The sequence below is a fragment of the Argiope bruennichi genome, chromosome 11 (assembly GCF_947563725.1).
Source record: "Argiope bruennichi chromosome 11, qqArgBrue1.1, whole genome shotgun sequence".
Lineage (NCBI taxonomy): Eukaryota > Metazoa > Arthropoda > Arachnida > Araneae > Araneidae > Argiope > Argiope bruennichi.
In genome coordinates this window covers 48,094,330-48,114,558 of record NC_079161.1, presented here as the reverse complement: position 1 = coordinate 48,114,558, position 20,229 = coordinate 48,094,330, and the positions used below count along the sequence as shown (strand labels likewise).

Genomic DNA, 20,229 nt, shown 5'->3' with positions numbered 1-20,229 from the left:
ATAGATAGATATACTTATATAAGTATAGATAGATATACTACGTATACGAGAAAGGGAAATATATTTTTTATAAGTCATTTATCGTTTCAATCGCTAGATTTATTCTTGTGCTCTTTTCGATGGTATTAAACACGATTTTTGCTTGCACATTCTCACTGCTATATAGTTAAGAGCAAATTTTTAAAATAAAAAGAAAGCAGACGAAATAAGCCGAAAACATTTTCGCGCAACGGTGTTTTAGAGTGCACAGTCCTTTTTACTTTGTTACTCTTATTTAAGAAACGTGATCGTTATGACAGATGTTCTGGTTTTACAGGACAGTTCCTGATAGAAAGTTATTCCAGCTGTCGGTTGAATATTAATGAACGCAAACTTCCTTCGCATATATTAAACACACATTTTACAATAATTCTACTGCCTTTATAGTTTATATTAGTTCCATTTGCTCAAAATGTCACATTACTTGTATGTGCTGCATATGATGAAAATGTTCTGTTATTTTTACTTTCTTTTACACGAATTACCCAAAAAGAAAAGAACGCAATCGTTAAAAAAATGCAAACCTAACGCAAAAATATTAAACTCGATATTTTGACTAATAACGTACGCCAAGAGTTCGAAAAAAAAAACGTTTAAAAAAATATCCGTCTGTGACAAAAATAACTCAAAAACTCTTTGAGTTAGAAAGATGAAATTTGGTATATGCATTTTAAACTAAATTTGTAAGCTGCTATAAAATTTTGGGCGATATCTATTCAGAGGTTGTTTGTCTGTCTAGCTGGTCGTGTACAAATACTTTCTATAAATTTAAAACTCAAAAAGCTAGGCGTCTAAAATTTGATACATAGTTTTAACCATTTAAATTGTAGATTATGTTAAAGCGTTGACCATCTATCTGTCTGTGTTTTCGTATGCATATAAACGCAATTAACTCAAAAATGTGACTTAAATAAACTAAATGTGGCCCATGATATTGTATATACATCTGAAGTTCTACGACAAATTTTCTTTTCAATCGGTCGTAAACAAAGCATTCAAAATACATATTCGATTTTCGGTACTTGCTCAATAACCGCATGCCAAGGATTAATCGCCAAAAAATCAGAGGATAGATTCAGTAAATATGCAAGGTTCGTGACAAAGATCAATATTTAATAAATATTTTTCGCCAGATTTTGTTAAATACAATTTTTTGTCATATAAGACGTTCGCATACTTACTCAAGCTCCATAACTTTATGTGGGTGGGATATAGCACTTTTAGAGTGTATGAGAGAAAATTTGTTATTATTATTATTATATAAGGTATTAGATAATCTAGAAATACGTGCCCTGCTTTGAGGAAAATATTGAGAGCGCTTTATCGTTTTAAAATTTTCTCATTAATTCAGTAGATTGCTTTCAAACCCAAATATTTTTTTCACGCTTTTATTGTAAAGCTGCCTTTGATATTAATGTCAATCAACTTTGATAAACCACATTTTATCTCACCAAATCAAGGTACAATCTTTTGACTTTAAACAAGCAGTTCTTATATAAATAAATTCGTGTATCTCGGAAACGGTCCTAACGATTTGGATTAAATTTTATATTTAGATAAGATTTTGCTTTTTAAGTTCATCTATATCAGTGTCTTTCTTGAAGAAAAAGCAATTTTATACCAAAAAAAACCCATTTTTTTATAACTGACTATTGAAGTCTTTTTCTATCTGCTTTTAAGCTGACAATGTCATATCTCTATCTCGGACCTGATTTCATCATGGCAAAACTGAACGTTAAATTCAAAAATAAAATGATGGATAAATATAAAATTAATATTATAATATAGCAGATTATTTCGAATTATAAATTAAACTAAGCGCATTCATGATTTTTTTATTATTTAAAAGACGAATTCATATGCAGGTAAGACTGAAAAATAGCCATATGTAATCAGCATGTGATTCGTATCCAAATATTTTCTCCAAAAAAAAAAAAACAATTTTACAACAAAAACAGCAGATAGAAGCTCGGTTTTCTAAATATTTTTAAATTATACTTGCAAAGTAAGCACAGGACATTCTGATTAGTTAGTTCGCTTTACACGTTATATGGTGAATAAAATTGGCGAAGTTGGCGAGTAAAATTGGTGGCAAAATAATACTATTAAAAGTCATTAATAATGTTTTATTTTGCCCTATTTCTGAAAAAATGGCTAACGATTATTGATGAAATATCTAAACGTCAACTGTGAGAGGAATCGAGAGATTTTGGTGTGATTTTTTCCCCTCCATTGAGAATCTACAATAAAATTGTATTTTTGTGATTTCTGTCGAAAATTGTGATGTCGGAAGCTAAGTGTCCACTAATGACTTACTTATCAAGGTGTCACGGGACTTAAACATGAAATAAAAGGTTGTGAAATCGGATCAATGGTTGGGGAAGTGGTTCTTTGACATTCTTATTTATTTTAAACATAGATTACCGAATTAAATTACGTCAATTGAACTATTTGTTAAGGTTGAGGGGGAAAAGTCTGCTAAAATTTTATTTTGCGATACCTCTCGAAACTTTAGGGCAATGCGGGAGGTTGCAGTAATTTTTGTGGAATCCAAAGATTAATATCTTTCACTTATAAAATTTTTTGATCTCCGTACAAATATCAGAGAAAACATGAAGTAAAGTTGTGAATTTAAAAGTGAGAATGAAGTAAATAGTAGGAATGAAGTGCAGGGAAAAGCAAACGATCTTTAATGATATACAAGAGATTAGGAACTTTCACAATAAACTAATATTGATAAAATCGGACCAGTGGTTGGAGCTGACGGACTGGTTCTTTGGTTTTTCTTAGAACATGATTTTAACCCTATAAAGAGCCATTTTTTTCTAGTCATATTATGTTAAAATATTTTTAGGCTTGAGATTGGAATAAGAAAAGGGAGTCATTTAGCTTATTGGATAAATTTAATTTGATTAATTAATTAATTTGGTTAATTAATAATTAAGTAACAAATCAATACACATCATTTTGTGTGAGATAAAAAACTGAAGCATCGAAATTTATCTTTCTAAAAAAATTTGTCAGAACTTATGCCAACCTACATAATTTCATACACAGATTGATAAATTTGATGGGAAACATACTTCCCACGGCCCTAAAAAGGGTAAAATTAGTTGCCTTAGACTACCAGCTAGGTCGTCGAGATTATTGGCTTCTAAAATATCTAATTAAATATTTTATGTAATTTTATCTTAATAATTTCTTCAGCAAAATATTTTTAAGTTTCAATGTTTATATATCAAAATGTTTTTAAACTTCACTTCAATTCACGCTGTTCTATTCATTGTACTATGCATCTCTCTTATTTTTAGGTAGCTCCCCTAAAATTCTTTTAAAAAAATTGTTACTCTGCTATATCTAATTTCTAACTTAAAACAACGCAAAATTTGGCACTCCCCCATTTTAACAGTATTTTAAATATAAATTTAAAACTTTTACAGAATCTTCTCTAAATAAGGTAAAAATATCCATGCTTCCGAAAATCTGTTTATCCAATAAAGATTTGTATTAAAAACAAAAGTTTAATTTCACTATTTTGCAAATTCTGTTTTTTGTTAATCTTGATAACAATTAGATTTGTTAAAAAAAATATCTGCAATAGTGGTTTTATCAATAACATTGTGTTCTTTCAGAATTCTTATGTTTTTGTATTATTGCTCGTGATTTGTTTAATATTCGTTCATAATTCTTATGATTCGTGTTGGAAAATATGCTTAAAATATTTTATTTTTAAATTGATTAAATATTGAAAAAACATTTATAGGGCAAAAAATTAGTATCACCAAAATGATATCTTTTTAAAATTTTAAGATGATTTAAAAATAATTTTTGTATTGTAATATTTTCAGAAGTTATTACGGAAAGAAGCTCAATTTTTAATTAAAATATTATTTAAATTTTTTTTTAAACCCTTCAGTGAGGGTGGTCTTCTTAAAACTTTCTCGCATACTCTCTAATAAATGTGTCATGCTAGAGAATGCCTTACATGGCACTGGCCTACAGTAGTTACGAAATATTAACTTTTTTTCAAGAAGTTAGCATTTTTACTGAATCTTGTCATTCTTGACGACTTATTTGGCGATTAATCACTGGCATGCGGTTATAGTATCTGGAAATCGAATTTGTGTCTTAGACGCGTTTTTCCCAACAGGTCGAAATAAAAATTAGACACAAAACTGTTCTTGTCATTACAAAATCACATACCAAATTTGATATATTTAAGTCATTGCATTTCTGAATTATCGTGTTTACTAATTTTTGAAAGTACTGATTGACAGACAGTCAATCCGTCGTTGGTTTTGGCTCAAAATTTAACAAATGTCTACACTACAGATGTTAAATCTGTGTACTGAATCTTATCTGTCTAGCTCTCTTCATTTTGTAATTATAGTATTAACTTATATTAGAACTGATGGACTGACTTCCTTTGAACAGATTTTACTGTAAATTTTATATAAATCTGCAAATTCGGTGTAAATATCGTATATCAAATTTAAACCGCCTAGCTCAAAGCGTTTTAGCTTTATCTTTGACAAAATCTCGAGTTCGAATTTTTTGGCGATTCTTATACTTTTTCCATACAAAAAAATTGCTCCGTGGTGCGCATTTTTACCCTCCAAAGCATATGTGTACCAAATTTGGTAGCTCTAGGTAAAACAGTCTTTTAGAACATAAACGCACATAGACATTCTTCTTTATGAGTAAAGATATATACATCTGCAATACTATAGTTTTTGGTAGAGGAAGATATGCTTTGAATAAACAATCGACCCAGATTGGTCAGGAATGGTCGTTATTAAATGAATCAAATCATTTAGTTTATAAGAAAACAGAAAACTTAACAATTTGATGAGACTGCCGTCACTTTTTGATTTTACATGACACACTTTTGGAAATGAAGTTCTAATTTTCAGTTGTAATTATGTGACGAGGATATTTAAACAAGCATCTTTCTAAATTTCCATTCAATGTTTAAAAAAATGTGTTTTTATTTTTCCTGAAAGTCCGATTAAAAGAGATTTCAAAATAATACGATCAAACACTGGATTAGAAATTTGATACACGAAGAAAGTGTTCACTTTAACCTTAGATAGGCTAAAAGTTCCAATTAGAGAAATAGGTTGAACCGGAGTTTAACCCCCTTCTTCGCCAAGATGCGATAACGCGCCAAAGCTGGCAACCTCCATTTTCTCTATATCTCAAACCTATTATCTTTCACCTTTATTATGCGCTGTGATTGGACATCTGCTCCCTCGCTTTTGAACATTTCGCAAAACATGGCGCAAGACCGTTGTTGGCGAGTTGGCGATTTTTGAAAATTGCGCCAAGAAGGGGGACCGAGAAATGCTCTAGACGAAATATTTGAGAAGCTTTGAATATTAATCTTGATAAAAATGGAATAACTTTCTAAAATTACTGACACAGCACAATGAATCCAATAAAGGTTTAATCAGACATTTTATTTGTTCAGAAGATACACTTTATTTACAATGAAAAATCCATAGCAATATAAAAAAAAAAATGAGACTATTAATGATAAAAAATATTACTCCACAAGTAAACAAATACATTTAAAAAGAAATTCTCGAAATTTTTAAATACAAATACACAGTTAAGAGGTTAAAAATGTAAGAAAGTTAGAAAGAAATACAGAAGAAAAAAAATGGAATAAAATAACATATTATTTAAATTAAAAGTATTTTTTTTAAAGATATCTGTCAAGTATTAAGGTCACATATACTCTGTTTCATACAAAATCTTTGGCAAACTTTAGTTTAATACTTTACATATCCTGGTAGTTGTTAATTTACAGTTAATTCGCTATACTAGAAGTGATCTACTAGAACTGATACATAATCATTTTCGACACGACTTGAAGTCATGCCATCTCTGTTTTCGAGATTCTGCCATTCGGCGGGTTCACCTGGAAGAGAGGAAACAATCGATTAAGATTATTATTATCTTTCTATCTGAAAGTCGAGACCTTACCACAAGATCACTGAAACCAAAATTTCTATTGGTATTTGTTTAGAAAAGGCATGCTTACCATTAGGAGTATCACTTGATTTGAGAGCAAATGACCAATTATCAGGAGAAATCGAGGCACAATGTGGGAGCCTTAATTCGATGGGAACGTTGAACTTGAGACCGTGAGGCCCACACATCACTAAGGGGCTGAGTAGAGTTTCACCTGCAAATTGGAGAGAGTATATTTTAGAATATTTCATCTGCTCTTTGGAAAAATATAATAAGATTTTTTTTAAAAAAGATGTATATTTTTATGAGCGCATTTCTTAATCTTTTATATCATATTTACTTGAAAAAGATATGCTATAAATAATTCAAAAACGTTTGAAGTAATTAAATTACAGTATAATTAATTACTTAAACCTCCGTAAGTCGCACTTATTGGTTAAGTTTACGGTACGGTTTCGTCGTCATCTTGATTAGTGGGGGAAAAATGAAATTTCGATAGAAAAATAGTTTTTACAGATTGCCACATTTGGTAGGTTAACATTTGTAAAACAAATAATCGTTTGGAAGGCTAATTTTAAAAGAATAAAAACAATTTATAAATGCCTCCCCTCTTTTTCAAATTTTAAATTATGTATACTTAAAGGTATTAAATTGTATAATTAAATGTATAATTATAGGTATTTTAATTATGTATGCTTAATCATGGTATTTTTTTGCGAAACTTACAGTTTGATTTAAAATAAGAGATCAAAGTTGTAAATAATTCAAAGATGCATCGTTAAGTATCTCTGTATCTGTATATTTAATGTTTTGCAAAAAATGTGGCATAGGCTTAAATCTTTTTATTCAATCTAACAGTTCATCATTATGTAATATTTCATAAAATATTTTTTTTATACGCGGTATGTAATTAGATTAATACTATCTTTTCTTTAATTTTTTGAAATAACACCTCTATCATTCTACTCATACTACTTTTCTATTATTTTTGTTTCCGTATTTTATTGAAAGAAAATTATGAATTTTTTTAAAGTTTATTTTTGCTCTGGAGATTGTGAAATTTTTTCATACTATATTTCATATTTTTATCAAGAAAATAAAACCGGCAAAAACCAAGCAATTAAATACTCATGATCTTTTTTAAAGCATAATTATATATTTAGGGGGGGGGGGTATACTATCTGAAAATAGCGTAAATGGAAATTTGTTTATTGACAAAATTAATACCGTAAATTACGTGATATCAAATCATTGCGCTGCAGAATTCAAAAACTGAATTTAATTTTTGACCGTTTTTAAAAATCACTGGGCAATAATTTTTCAAGAAATAACGACAGCTGAAAATGCATTTACTGCAACAGATATTCTCATTTTAATTAAAAATAAAATTACAGATAATAAAAGGTTTTTGTATAACATAATATGTTATATAAATATATTTTAGCATTAAGATATATTTGATATTCTGTAGTGTGCTAACCTCTGCTAGTATTAAATATGAATGTGTGCGCGTATTGGCGATGTACAGATCAGATCGTTTAACCTATAGCAACCAAATTTGGCACATGTATACATTTTCATGGGTTTGAAAGTGCGCATTGGGGTGATTTTTTCTTTAATTAATTGAAAATTAAGCGAATTTTTGGTGTTCCAAAAAATATTTTTTCATAAAAATGTATTTCTCAAGTTTCGAATTCAAAAATTGTCTTTTTTAAATAATATTAGTTTAATAGCCATGTAAAGTTTTCTTAAATTTAATTTTTTTTTTGTTTGCTTAATTTTCAACAATGGATTACATTGTCATTCCGAAATTCAAGTCAAACTCATTGTTTTATTAAAAATTTATTCGTGATATTTTCTTTTCACTGCTGAAAATTAAGGGAGGATTCCCTTAATATCTGCCTTGTTTAATAGATGAATTTTTTAAAAAATGAAGCCACAATACTCGTAATTTAGAAGACAGATGAACTAGAAATTTACGTTTGTAATACCGCCATGATATCATAGGACTAGTCTCCATTACATACACAATTAACATATGTAAAACTTTGTTCATATGTTATTCTATTCCATTTAATTTTAATATCTGACATTTTTGGCGGAATTATGGATATGAAGTTATATCAAAGCTATTTAAAGTTAATTACAACCAGTATCCACAGCGGACCAGCTGGTCGTCAAAGGCGACTAACATTGAATATATTTTTACTTTCTTCCTTAAGACGTTAGCAAAATGTAGACATCGACTCATTTAATAACCTAACCTTAATAATGTTCCAAGTAATTCGAATTTTGCTAATTAATATTTAAGTATAAGGAAGGGTTCGCAACAATCGAATAGTTACATTTTTACTAATAATATTTTCTGTACTTGATGCTCATTGGAATAAAGCTGATAAAAAAAAGTATTCTTCAAAATACGACTAGCATTAAGTATAAAATGTCATTAAAAACATCTGCTAGGAATGTCGAACAGTTCAACGAATTTATCAATTGTACCGAATAACAAAATTCAGAATTTTATATACTGATTCATCAGACCAAAATGCATGACACATACACAGCACAATTACTCATTAAAAAGAAATACCTTTTTCCTTGTCAAGTGGGGGCAACATGTTGGAATCTTGACAAACTTTGAAATATATTTCGTGTTTTTCTCCTTCTGATATAGCGCCAGGTGGGATTATGACAGTAACACCTGTTTCTTTTGACGCAAGGGTTCCGCCTTCAGGCCCAAAAACACCAGATGCGGATGCTATGACGCTGTGGTTGGCGTCTGATTCCTCTAGAGTATATTTTCTGTAAAAATATGATAATTATGAACTCATGCAATTTACTGCACATATTCAATTATTATTAACTGAAATAATATTAACTCTTGCATAGTGTATAATTTGCACAAGTTACGAGTTTAAGGAATTTTTAAAAAATATTAAGAACCATGTCACTAAATAATAATTCCCTCACAGATAAAAAGAAAACAAATTCACTGACAATATATAGGCTTAAAGCAATATTTTTAACGAAGTCTAAATAAAATAACTATAAATTTTCGGAGATGTAGGAAGGACCACGGAGACCAGGTACTCCGTCCAAACTATTCATCATGTCCTCTTTAAAATATTAAGTACAGCAAAGATTCAATTAAATTTTTGTAAAACATGATTTTACAGTTCCTTTTCAAAAGTACTGACAGAATTATCCAAAATCTACAACTTGACAGTTCACAACTTTTTTTAATCCAAGAACAGCAGTTAAAGAATAAAAAATAAAAAATAAAAAAATTGAAAGAAAGTAACATTAAATGCAGACTTTGATTTTTTTTTATAAGAGATGCATCAGTAAATTATTTTCTTCTTCATATGGAACTTTTATACACTGATGCACCACTAGCAATTCAGATTTAGTGCAACTCAATGACAGTGCATTATCCCTCTGTTCCGAATTCAATTAGAAATGTTTGGTAAAGATACACTAATTCAGAATGAGGAAATACTGGAATAATAACCTTTAGACAAATTACAAGGTCCACAGATACAATATAGAGCAAAAGAAGTATAAAGCAATTTTCTATTTCTTCACTGAAATAATTGTTAGTTAATAATCGAAATGTTGACTGTGGGTGTAAATCGAAGGGGGAATGATATAGTGTAATATACGAGTCCAAAGCAATTTTAAAAGTCAATAATTTGCAAATGAATAAAAATAATGTTACTAAACACGAAAAAAATCAGAACCTCCAATTTCCCCCCCCCCCCATTTTATCATGAAATCGCATTTTATTGCCAATGCAGTTTACAAATTCAACCACAAGACGGCGCAGTCGGAGAAATATATCGCTTAAGTAATGCGTCGGGTAGCTTGCAAATGTTCAGTCCGTTGTCCATCTTTCAAAAATGCAAATGTTAGACGACAAACCACAATTTTCGAAGAATTATTCAACAATAGTGTGCTCGTGTCACTTTTTACTTTCTCGCACGTGAAATACACAAAAGAAAAATACTGCAATCTTGTAAAAAATTCAAAACTGAGATTCTGACGAATCAACGCGTTACAAATTTTCCCGCGTCCGAAAAACATATTTTAAAAAATTATGTTTGCCTGTGAAAAAGATAACACACAACGCTTCGAAATATGGTTTTTGGTTTTAAAAGTAAATTTATGTATTCTATAATGAACGAACTCCATTCAGAGAAAGTCTAACTGTTCGAGTATTCGAATAAAAGTTAAAGCTATAAATACAGAATGAACATAGCAACAAGGATAAAATTCGGTAAGCAGATTTAACATCTAAAGTATAGATACCTAACAAATTTGGAAATTAATCCGTCAAGGAATTAACCGTCAGTCAGCCTGTACTTTTACAAAAATGCAATGCTTTAAATATATGAAATTTGGTATCTGATATTATGATTACGGTTGCAGTTTTGTACCAAATTTTGATTTCAATCCCGTCGGAAAAATGGCGTCCACAATTCACATAAATTGCTTATAAATCACAACCCAGAGATTAATCACTAAATATCACACGCTAATAGACTCTCCCGTAACTCTTGTTCAAAAACGGCACGCGATTAATAATTCACAAGTACATTAACAAGAGAATAAACCAGAAAGTTTCGGAGAGATCATTTTTCTTTATTGGAGCGAAAAAGTAATGCCATACACAAGCGCTAGTTACTCTTGTTACACCAATGCATCTGTGATGATTATATTACAGGACACGAGTAGCAGAAATTCTAAAACATAAAAGTTTGGTTTTTCATCTAACATTTGAACTTTTGAATGAAGAACAATGGAATGAATATTTGCATGCTGTTACTTCGAATCAATGAATTGTGTTCGAGTAATGCATCACAGAGAACAATCCAGAGATTGAAACTGCAAACTATGTTATTAAAAAATTGCCATTACATATATATATAATCATTTTTTTTAAATCTTTTCTTTGCAAATAACATCTTTGCTTCCAAACTATTGAGTGACCTGGTGGTAAGGTCTAGGTCTCGGAGGATTCCAGGTTCGAGAACCCGATTCCACCGAAGAGCCATCGTACATGCGGGTGTGATTAACGTTAAATCCAGCGTGGCCAAATGTCCTTCCGCTGATGTGGTGTGGAGGTTTGGGGAGAGGGTGCCAGCTCAGGTCATCTGACCGCAGTTCAAAATAACAAGTTTTCCGTCCCAGAATAACCTTAGTGTTGATTTAAAACGTGATGGTAATATAACTAAACTCCAAATTATTGACTTTAAATATTGCTCTGCTTTTCTGTATTCCCCTGAAAAAAGTAAAATTTTAAATTCAAAGAATATAAAATGTTTCCCATTCTCTACATAGGCTAACTTCATCCACGAATGCACTTATAAAATAATGTAGCTTATCTTTGACAAACAAAACAATATAACTCAAACCTTAAACAGATAACAAACTGTGAACAATAAAACAATGTAGCTTACCTTTGACTAACTTGATGAGATTCCTGATGCAATCCATCTGTCTTCCTGTACAACTCAAATGCACTGCCACGATGCTCTCTTGTGGTCAAATCCAAACCCATTGGTGGAGGTGGTGGTGGCGAGCAGGCTCCACTGCTTTGACCATTTCTGAACATTACGTTACTGTAGGCTCTATTTCCAGAATATTGGTACACATTATCTTGACTATATGAGTGACCCATTGATGACCTTTCAATGGTGCTGCTGTTAATGTCCCTGTGGTTTTCTTTGTACTGCTTGTAGTAGGCAGGGTCTTTCCTTTTTGGTGGGGGTGGAGGCTTGGAAGGGGATGTTGGGTAAGAACGGGAATGATATGGGAGAGTAGAAGAATGGCCATTTTCCTCAGAATAGTTTGCCTTGAAGGCAGATTCGGGATGGTCCCTGACAGCAGGCTGCTCTGGAACGGGTTGCCAGTGTTTGTTCTGAAGTTGGACAGGTTTGGGTGGTGGAATGGGTCGTCCATCAGAAAGTCTAATAAAATCAAGGAGCAGTGTTATCAACAAGATATAATGGCATTAAATGTGTTATATAAAAATTATGTTTTAATTATTTACTTCTTCGATATGTAAATTTACCATCTTTAAAAAGTCTGGAATATGACAGTATTCTAGATTCCATTTTTCAAGAAAAATAATGAATTAAAGGAAATACCTCCTCATCATTTTCTTTTCCTTTTTTTTTTTTTTTTTTTTTTTTTTTTTTTTTTGTAAAATTGACATAAATCATTATTAGTAAATACATGTTGCACCTCTTACCCTAAATATATAAACAACAATGCAAATATCTTTTATAGGAATCACTTAAAATATTGCTGATAATATTTCTAACATAAAAAAAGAAAAAGGAAAGGAGTATGAAAAGTACAAAAATGAATGCAAAGAAATATAATCAAATAATAATTTTACCGAAATACTGTTTTCAATAAAGGGAAGCATTTTGGAAAATGCAGATGAATTGAAAAGTGATTTAATGAAAAAAGATGTATTAATTACTAAGTGAAATACCTAGCATTACACAGAATAAAATAATTTTTAATTAATGTCAAAATTAACTGTCACTACAACTTCATTAATACCTGCTCATATTTCAATATTTGGAAGTCAAAATTTTAATCATGCATTGTATACAAAAAGTAAGAATCTGTTCTTAACATTTGACGGTATTCCAATCCGTCCATAAACCTTTCTATATCATTAATTTTATTTTTACTAAATAACTTTAGAATTATTTTTAAAACAACAAAAATTTGCCAAAAAATATTGGTAGAAATAATTCAGTAGCTAATATTTCACTGTTTTAAAATTGTTTGCATCTATTTTGTCTCCAAAAATGTAATAAAAACTAAAGAATACATCGGACAGAAATGAAGTTGATATTATTGAAAAGTTAACTCTTTGAATTTCAGCATGGTTTAAAAATATTAATTGTGGTATAAATTTCTGCAAAGCTATTGCAGAAAATTTTTTTTGGTTAATATAATTGAATATTTAGTTATATTTTGCACTTATGAAAGTTGAATATACACCTTTTCTTGTTTTCACTAATATGTGTGCAAAATTAAGTTAAATTCGGAGATGTGAAATATACATATATAGCCACAATTATTTTTATTTATATCAAGATAATTTTAACCAAACAAAAGTATACTTGCCTAGTTTTCGAAGACTTTATAGGTGGAGGTGGCGGTGGAGGTTTTGATTCATGCCTACAATAAAAAAAAAATTAAAAAAAACATTATCAACAGTTACTAAAATATTCATGAAGTAGACTATATAACATAAATAAATGGCAAAATGTATGATTAAATAACCGCAAAGTTGAATTATTTTGGGGCGATTTCTTGCCAAATGTAATCTGGCAAATTTTTTATTGCAATTTTAAAAGCCATTTGTCATCATTAAAATATTCATGAAGTAGAATATATAACATAAATAACTGGCAAAATTTATGATTAAATAACTGCAAATATTTAATCATAATTATATTTTAATAATTTTATATATAATTATATATTATTATAATCAATAATTATATTTTTAATTACCTGTTTTTCATTTGAGAGAATTTGGTTCTGTCAAGAGTCATCGATTGATATGGCATTGAAGAACTAGAAACACTTCGTTGTACTAAAGACTGACTTCTCTCGTGAGTAGGCGACAGTGATGCAGCTGATTTGTATTGGTAGCTGTTGGACATAATACTAGGTTCTTCTGGATATGGTGATTCCTCATTAAAAACCTACAAAGAATTTCAAAATTAAAATTTTAATATACAATAAATGCATATACAATCAATGTTATATTTAAATAATATTACATAGGCCTTCCATAAAGCTTTTGTACAATTTAAAATTCATTTAAACTTCAAAATTTGCACAACAAAAAGTTTCTATAAAAAGAATAAAATCCAATTCTGGTTTTTGTTGTTTATATGAGCTCTCATTTAAAAATTACTCATAATTATTATTGTACAGAGATTTATCCAATTAGAGCTAAATGGATTAAGCTCTATACATAGAGACACTTTAAGAGCCCTTTGTAGGCATTCCCAACTTTTAAATAGGATATTTTAAATTCATTTTATTTCAGCTTCTTTTTAAATAACCAAAATTTTGATAAACTGAAATGACAAAACTGGTCATCAATAGCTATCTTCACAAAAGTTGATTCAGATAATTCTTGTATATTAAAAAAATAATTTTAAGCAAAATGGTACAAAGACCATAAAATTTATCAAAACTATCTATATAATTTATTACAAAATTTTTCAGTACTGTTTACTTGCGAGTCAATCATCTAATTATTAAACATTTTGTACTATTCTAATCTGCAAGTGACTATGATACGTTAAAAAAAATTCTAAGAATAATGTTCAGTTATTTAAATATTTTATAAGGTTTGAAAGCACGACTCTTGTGAACAAATAAAAATTAAAATTACCCTAGAAACAATACATAAAAATCAATCAAATATTTTTGGGCCCCGCTCAATTAATCCATGTCTTCTTTTGTCCTATATACTACCAAAGAGAAAATAAAATGGTGCTCTGTGGTAGTTTTCTTTAAATGTTTTCTGCCAAACTATTTTGAAACTCTTCTGGACTCTAAAATTTATTTGGACAACACAGGGAGATCTTAGATCAATGAATTATAAAATACGTAACACTATCCCTTTAAGTAGAGAATTTAACAGTGATTAAATATCCTTCCACAAGTATAGTATGGAATGTTGGACAGAAGAATGCCAGTTATGTGCTGTCCTCATTATCTGGCTGCAGTTCAAAATTACAAAGTGCATTTTATTACCCAAAAAAATATTTTTGAAATCCAGGTAAAATGAGATCATTCATCTTCTGTATTTTTATTAAACAGGTAAATTTTGTAAATAAATAAGTTCATATTTAAATCCTGCTTCACATTCAAGTTGGAATACAATAAAAGGCATATGGGCACAGAATTTTCAAACACACTAGGCTTATAACACTTTCTCATTTTTATAGTGCATTAGAAGTAGAATTCCATATTTGCAAGGTATTATAGAACTTTTTTTTTTTCATGTTCATCACATTTATACATACATATCAAATATTTGCTGAAGATTAAATGATCCTATAAACTCAATTTCATTTAAAATTACTTCTTTGAAAAGTCCCCTCCTCCATTTGCTTCAGCAAATGAACAAAATTTGAATAAACCATCCAAACTTTAAATATTTAATGAAAAAAATGAAGAAATTCAACAATAATAAAAAAATTCTATTTTAAAATAAATAAACTAATTCTTACAGTACGATCTTGATTTGCCAACATAGTATCAAAACTTTCCATTGTATTAATATAATCATGAGGTACATTCATGTTTACATCTGGTACATTTTGCCCTAAAATAAAAAAAAATAATTTAAAAAATTAATAAAATTCTCTTAAAAATACAGCATAATGATTCATTAAATGTCTGCAATTTATATATTTACCTTGATCATAATTGTGAATGGGTTTATTTGACCTGTCTATTTGTGGTGGTCGAGGTTTTAAACTTCTAGGCCCAACTTCATACATTTCTGCAATAGAACAAAAATGGCATTTTTTACATGATCATGTTATTTATAAATCAGTTTCAGTGTCTAATACAGATTTTATATAATATTGCAGAAATATTTAAAATAATTTATATTATTATTCTTCAATATAAAATTTTAAATCATTCATTAAATTCATTCATAAACTCGGTGATTTTTATTGAATCTTGTGTTCAATTAGTTATTTTAACAATAAAAGAATGTTTAATTTTAACAATATTAGAATTTTTAAACTTTTATATAGTTAGCATAACACAGAGAATTCTTAAATAAGAAAAGATATGGAAAAGATATTATGGCTCTTTTGAAACTTATTAACATGAAAAAAAAACTTTTAAAAGATCATAATTATTTTAAGGATCTCATCTGAAATAACAATCACTCACAATTTTTTATTTTCCTAAAAAGTTAAAAAATATTATTGATAAAAATTACACTAGAAAATTAATTAATATAGCTTGGCCAACTAGCTCCACATTTTATATTTTGTGGAAAAAATTTTAAGAAAAATACTTTTATTTTTTAAAAAAATAATGAGTGCAGTTTAAATTTTCAGCATATTGCTGATACAGTAACACAGCAACAAGGCAGCAAAGGAAGTATAGAAACCCCAAAAGCCAGCTTCAAAAAGGCACAGTTGCGATAAAACATAAATGCATTTACATCTTTTTTTATATAAAAATATAATGATGATTTGAAAAAAATATTATGCCCCAAGAGTGATCAACATTTTTAATGGGGGTGAAAAATTACATTATGCCCCAAGTGCCTACTTGTTTTTTATGTCATTTTTTTCTTAAACATTTGTTTTATATAGGCATATTTTAGACAATAAAATGAGGTATACTTTAAAGATGTGTTTTAAAACTAAAGGCGCTTTGTACATGAAATTCAATAGATACTTTAATTTTACACAGTCTGTAGTTATTTTTTTAAATGAATACATTTTTTTATATGTATATAGTGTCAAATTAAGTAAGAAAGACTAACCTTTTAATTCACCACTGATTTGGTTTGCAATTCGTTCACTAGGGGTTAAAGTTGCATAAGGATCAATCCTGGATCTCTGATGAGGTGCAAAAGTGCTGCAAGTGTTGGTCTGGGGAGAATGCATTGAGTATTCTTCTTGTTCCACTGGCATAACTATACAAGGTAAATACAATCAGTGAAATTTTAATAGCAAAATGTATTCAATTTTTCTCATTTTTAAGAAAGAAGAAAAATTAAGAAATAAATAATTTAACATCCCCATTTTAGTTGATTGAATTATCATATTAGTAAAAAAAATTAATACTGAAAATTTTATAAATAATTATTAATGTAGAATTATATCGCTAGTATAAATATATGCAAATAAGTTTAACACGGAGTTATGAGAATTGAAATGACTACATAGATTATATTAAAAAAATGCTTTCAATAACTTGCTTTAGTTATTTTTTTTTTCCCAACAACTAATCATGAATAAATTTCAACATACATAAGTTCAAATATAAAATATTAAAATAATTAATAAATGTTAAATTCAGTAAAAGATAAAAGACAAAATTGTGCAATTAAAAAAATAATAGAAATAGAAAAAAAGGTAATAAAGGCAAACCTCCAAAAGTTAAAACTATTTGAATGAGGTTTTTCACCTACCAAATTTTGTAAGTTCAGAAATAATGAATTAAAATAATAATGGCAATGACAATTAAAAGAATATTTGACTAATACGTTTAATACTAAATTTGACATGATATATTGAGCTCATCTTGTTAAAGATGAAATGCCAATGTCTAAAAAATATAGTTAAAATAAAAATCCACGATTGAAACAATTTATTATGAAAGATAACCCTGTTTTTGTGCATTATATTGCTGTGTATTATGACTTTTTTCAATAACAAGAGCTATACAGCATAATTTTTGTCTTTATTTGCACATTGCAAATACATTAAATGGCAATAGATGATCAATGCTCTTTGATATCATATATAGCTACATGTGATGGTGCATTTTTATTGATAGAATCATTATTATATATGCATATACAAACAAACAAAAAAAACCTCTGAACTTGGCACAATTTTTAAAATAATAAAATGTGCCAAATGTAAACATTGAGAAAATAATTAATTTAACAATAAAATGAATGAATTCATAAACAAATTTCTTTAGATATTAAAAATATTGTAAAATTATTACATAAATGAAAATTAAATATTCTCAAGAATGCAAAAATTTGATTCTGAAAATAGTAACATAATACTGAAAAATCATGCTAAAAATTTCAGTTATTATGCAAGTTCTGATAATAAAAAGCAAATATTACATATAAAAAAAACATTTATATGTCCCCTTTTTTTTCATGTAACAAAATACATATTTCATGCATGATGTTTTGATAAAAATAATTATTATGAAGATTTTCTTAAACTGGTATTTTTTTTAGTACAATGGAATGTATAGATTGCATTTGCTTATATAATAAAATATGGAATCAATAAAACATCTAAATTTTTTACTTATTACAATTTATTATGTTATTAAATAAATAAGTTATGTAAATCCAAAGAAATTCGATGGATAACTGCACTGTAAAAGATATATATTATTCTAATATACGGAAATAATTAATATTCTTTAGTTCATTAAAGAAAAAAATTAACATATATTGAATTATTGGAAAATTTGTATTATATTAATATCTTCCAATGATACTATGTTGCACTATATTATTCCTGATTCTGCAAAAAATTAAAAAGTATTCCAGAAATAAATATATTTTATTTTATTCCTCATATTTTTCAATGATATCATCACTTTTTTTAAATTTTTCATAATATAAAAATTGCTTATGAAAATAATTCTTAATGAAGAGGAATAATCAATACCTCTTGCTGGAACAGTCATCATATCATTTGCATTCTTCAATACAGATTGAATAGGTATAGCTGTTTCCTGTAGAATAAATTTTAGAAACATTAATTCTAAATTAAATAAACTAATAAAACAAATCATTTCTTAAATATATGGAATAAGTAATTTATACAATTTTCTAAACCTGCTTTTAGAGATAAAAATATATTTCATATACTTATTCAAAAGCATTAATCTAATTTTATACAAGAAATGCAAAACCAAAGAGTAATGATACTTTAATTTTTCAAATAACTTATATACTCAAGTTTCAGAGTAAAGCTGCATTTCATTTATTCTTATCAGAACCAATTCTCCATCTAGAGAATTCTATGCCATTTAAAAATATCACTTAATAATATTTTTTAAAAAATATTCACAAAAAATAACAGTTACTTATGTAGCATAAATGCAGCACAGTATTAAAACTCTAAGTTACCTGTTATTTTTAGTAGTAATATACCATAAATATCTAATGAAATATTTCAACATTTAATTTCTCATTTTCTGAAGAAAGAAAAAAAAATTAAACCTTTTTTTTTTACTTGATTTACACTAAAAAAAGGATTAAATTTTTATTTAAATTTAAGATTTTTTAATACCTTGAATTCTTTTTGATTAAGTTTAATATAAACATATTAATATTCAGAAAGAAATAAAAATAAATGACAATTTTAAACACATAAATTTCTGGATTTTTCCCCTTATTATGTTTTTTTTTTCTCAGTGTGCAAAAATTGATATTGCAGCTTTGTATTTAATTAAAAATCTGCTTAATGCTGTGATATTAAATTTTACATCTTTTGTAAAGATAAAAATTAATGTAATACCCTTTTTTTTTTTATGTAGAATTGGCAATACAAATTTCAGAATTCCATTATTTGAAATATCCATCATTCATAATCTATTAATTAAGAAATAAGTTTTTATCTCATTTGAAAACAATTTTTCTTGAGATTATATGAAAGATAATAAAAGGAACAGGAAAGATACCAAATACCTTAAAGATAGTTAGAAAATAATCATACAGCTAAAAAAAAGTAATTAATTTACTTACCCGACGAAAAATGTAGTAAGGATAGAGAAGCTATTAAGAGAGAAATAACAATAGTAAATGCCCAAAAGAACTAAGAGAGAATAGATAACATACACCATAACCATGTTTAGAAAGTTTTAAAAAGCAACAAGATTATTTTGAAACCAAAAGTATTCTAAAATTAATAATTAAAGGTAAAAGAAATATATATGAAAAGTAAAAGAAATCTAAATATTAAGTAATTGTTAAACTGAACATGCAAATGCAATTCCATTGTTTTCAACTTTACAATGCAAAATGGTTATAATAATATGTTTATAATTAAATTCTAAGAAGTCAGGGTTTTCAATTATTCTACAAAAGAACTATTATATATGTTAAATTACAGTGTAGAGATTCAATGTTTTGAACTATAAAATTCTAGACCTGAAATAAATATTTTCAACAATACAAGAGCAACATGCACAGTCTAAAGCAGAAATAGTAAATTGAAATTATTCTTCTTTTAATTGGTGAAATTCTTCCATCCTTAAATAAATATGTATTGCAATGTTATTTTGTATATGCATGATGAAAGTAACACTAATAAATGTTTAAAAATGTTTTAAACAAATGTCACAATAATAATAAAATAGGCTTTTTTTTTTTTTTTTTTTTGTAGATGAATTTCAGTTACTGGCAATTTTCATCAACCAAGTGATGAA

General features: G+C 27.9%; 1 protein-coding gene across 6 annotated transcripts in view; it reads right to left on the bottom strand.

Annotated features, from left to right (window-relative positions):
* Nucleotides 1-5,568: 5,568 nt before the first annotated feature.
* Nucleotides 5,569-20,229, bottom strand: part of LOC129956874 (tight junction protein ZO-1-like) — a 540,535-nt gene continuing 525,874 nt past the window's right edge. For 3 of the 6 annotated variants that reach the window (XM_056068848.1, XM_056068851.1, XM_056068849.1), the window contains exons 23-33: nucleotides 19,547-19,576; nucleotides 18,465-18,531; nucleotides 16,580-16,732; nucleotides 15,485-15,571; nucleotides 15,297-15,391; nucleotides 13,558-13,751; nucleotides 13,165-13,218; nucleotides 11,475-11,984; nucleotides 8,606-8,817; nucleotides 6,086-6,229; nucleotides 5,570-5,962 (exon numbers count right to left, since the gene is read on the bottom strand). In XM_056068848.1, the coding sequence (XP_055924823.1) occupies nucleotides 5,865-5,962; nucleotides 6,086-6,229; nucleotides 8,606-8,817; nucleotides 11,475-11,984; nucleotides 13,165-13,218; nucleotides 13,558-13,751; nucleotides 15,297-15,391; nucleotides 15,485-15,571; nucleotides 16,580-16,732; nucleotides 18,465-18,531; nucleotides 19,547-19,576 (1,644 nt within the window). In that variant the 3' untranslated portion in view covers nucleotides 5,570-5,864. Of the gene's footprint in view, nucleotides 5,963-6,085; nucleotides 6,230-8,605; nucleotides 8,818-11,474; nucleotides 11,985-13,164; nucleotides 13,219-13,557; nucleotides 13,752-15,296; nucleotides 15,392-15,484; nucleotides 15,572-16,579; nucleotides 16,733-18,464; nucleotides 18,532-19,546; nucleotides 19,577-20,229 lie in introns of all 6 variants that reach the window. The other 3 variants (XM_056068845.1, XM_056068846.1, XM_056068847.1) reach the window with 2 other exon arrangements.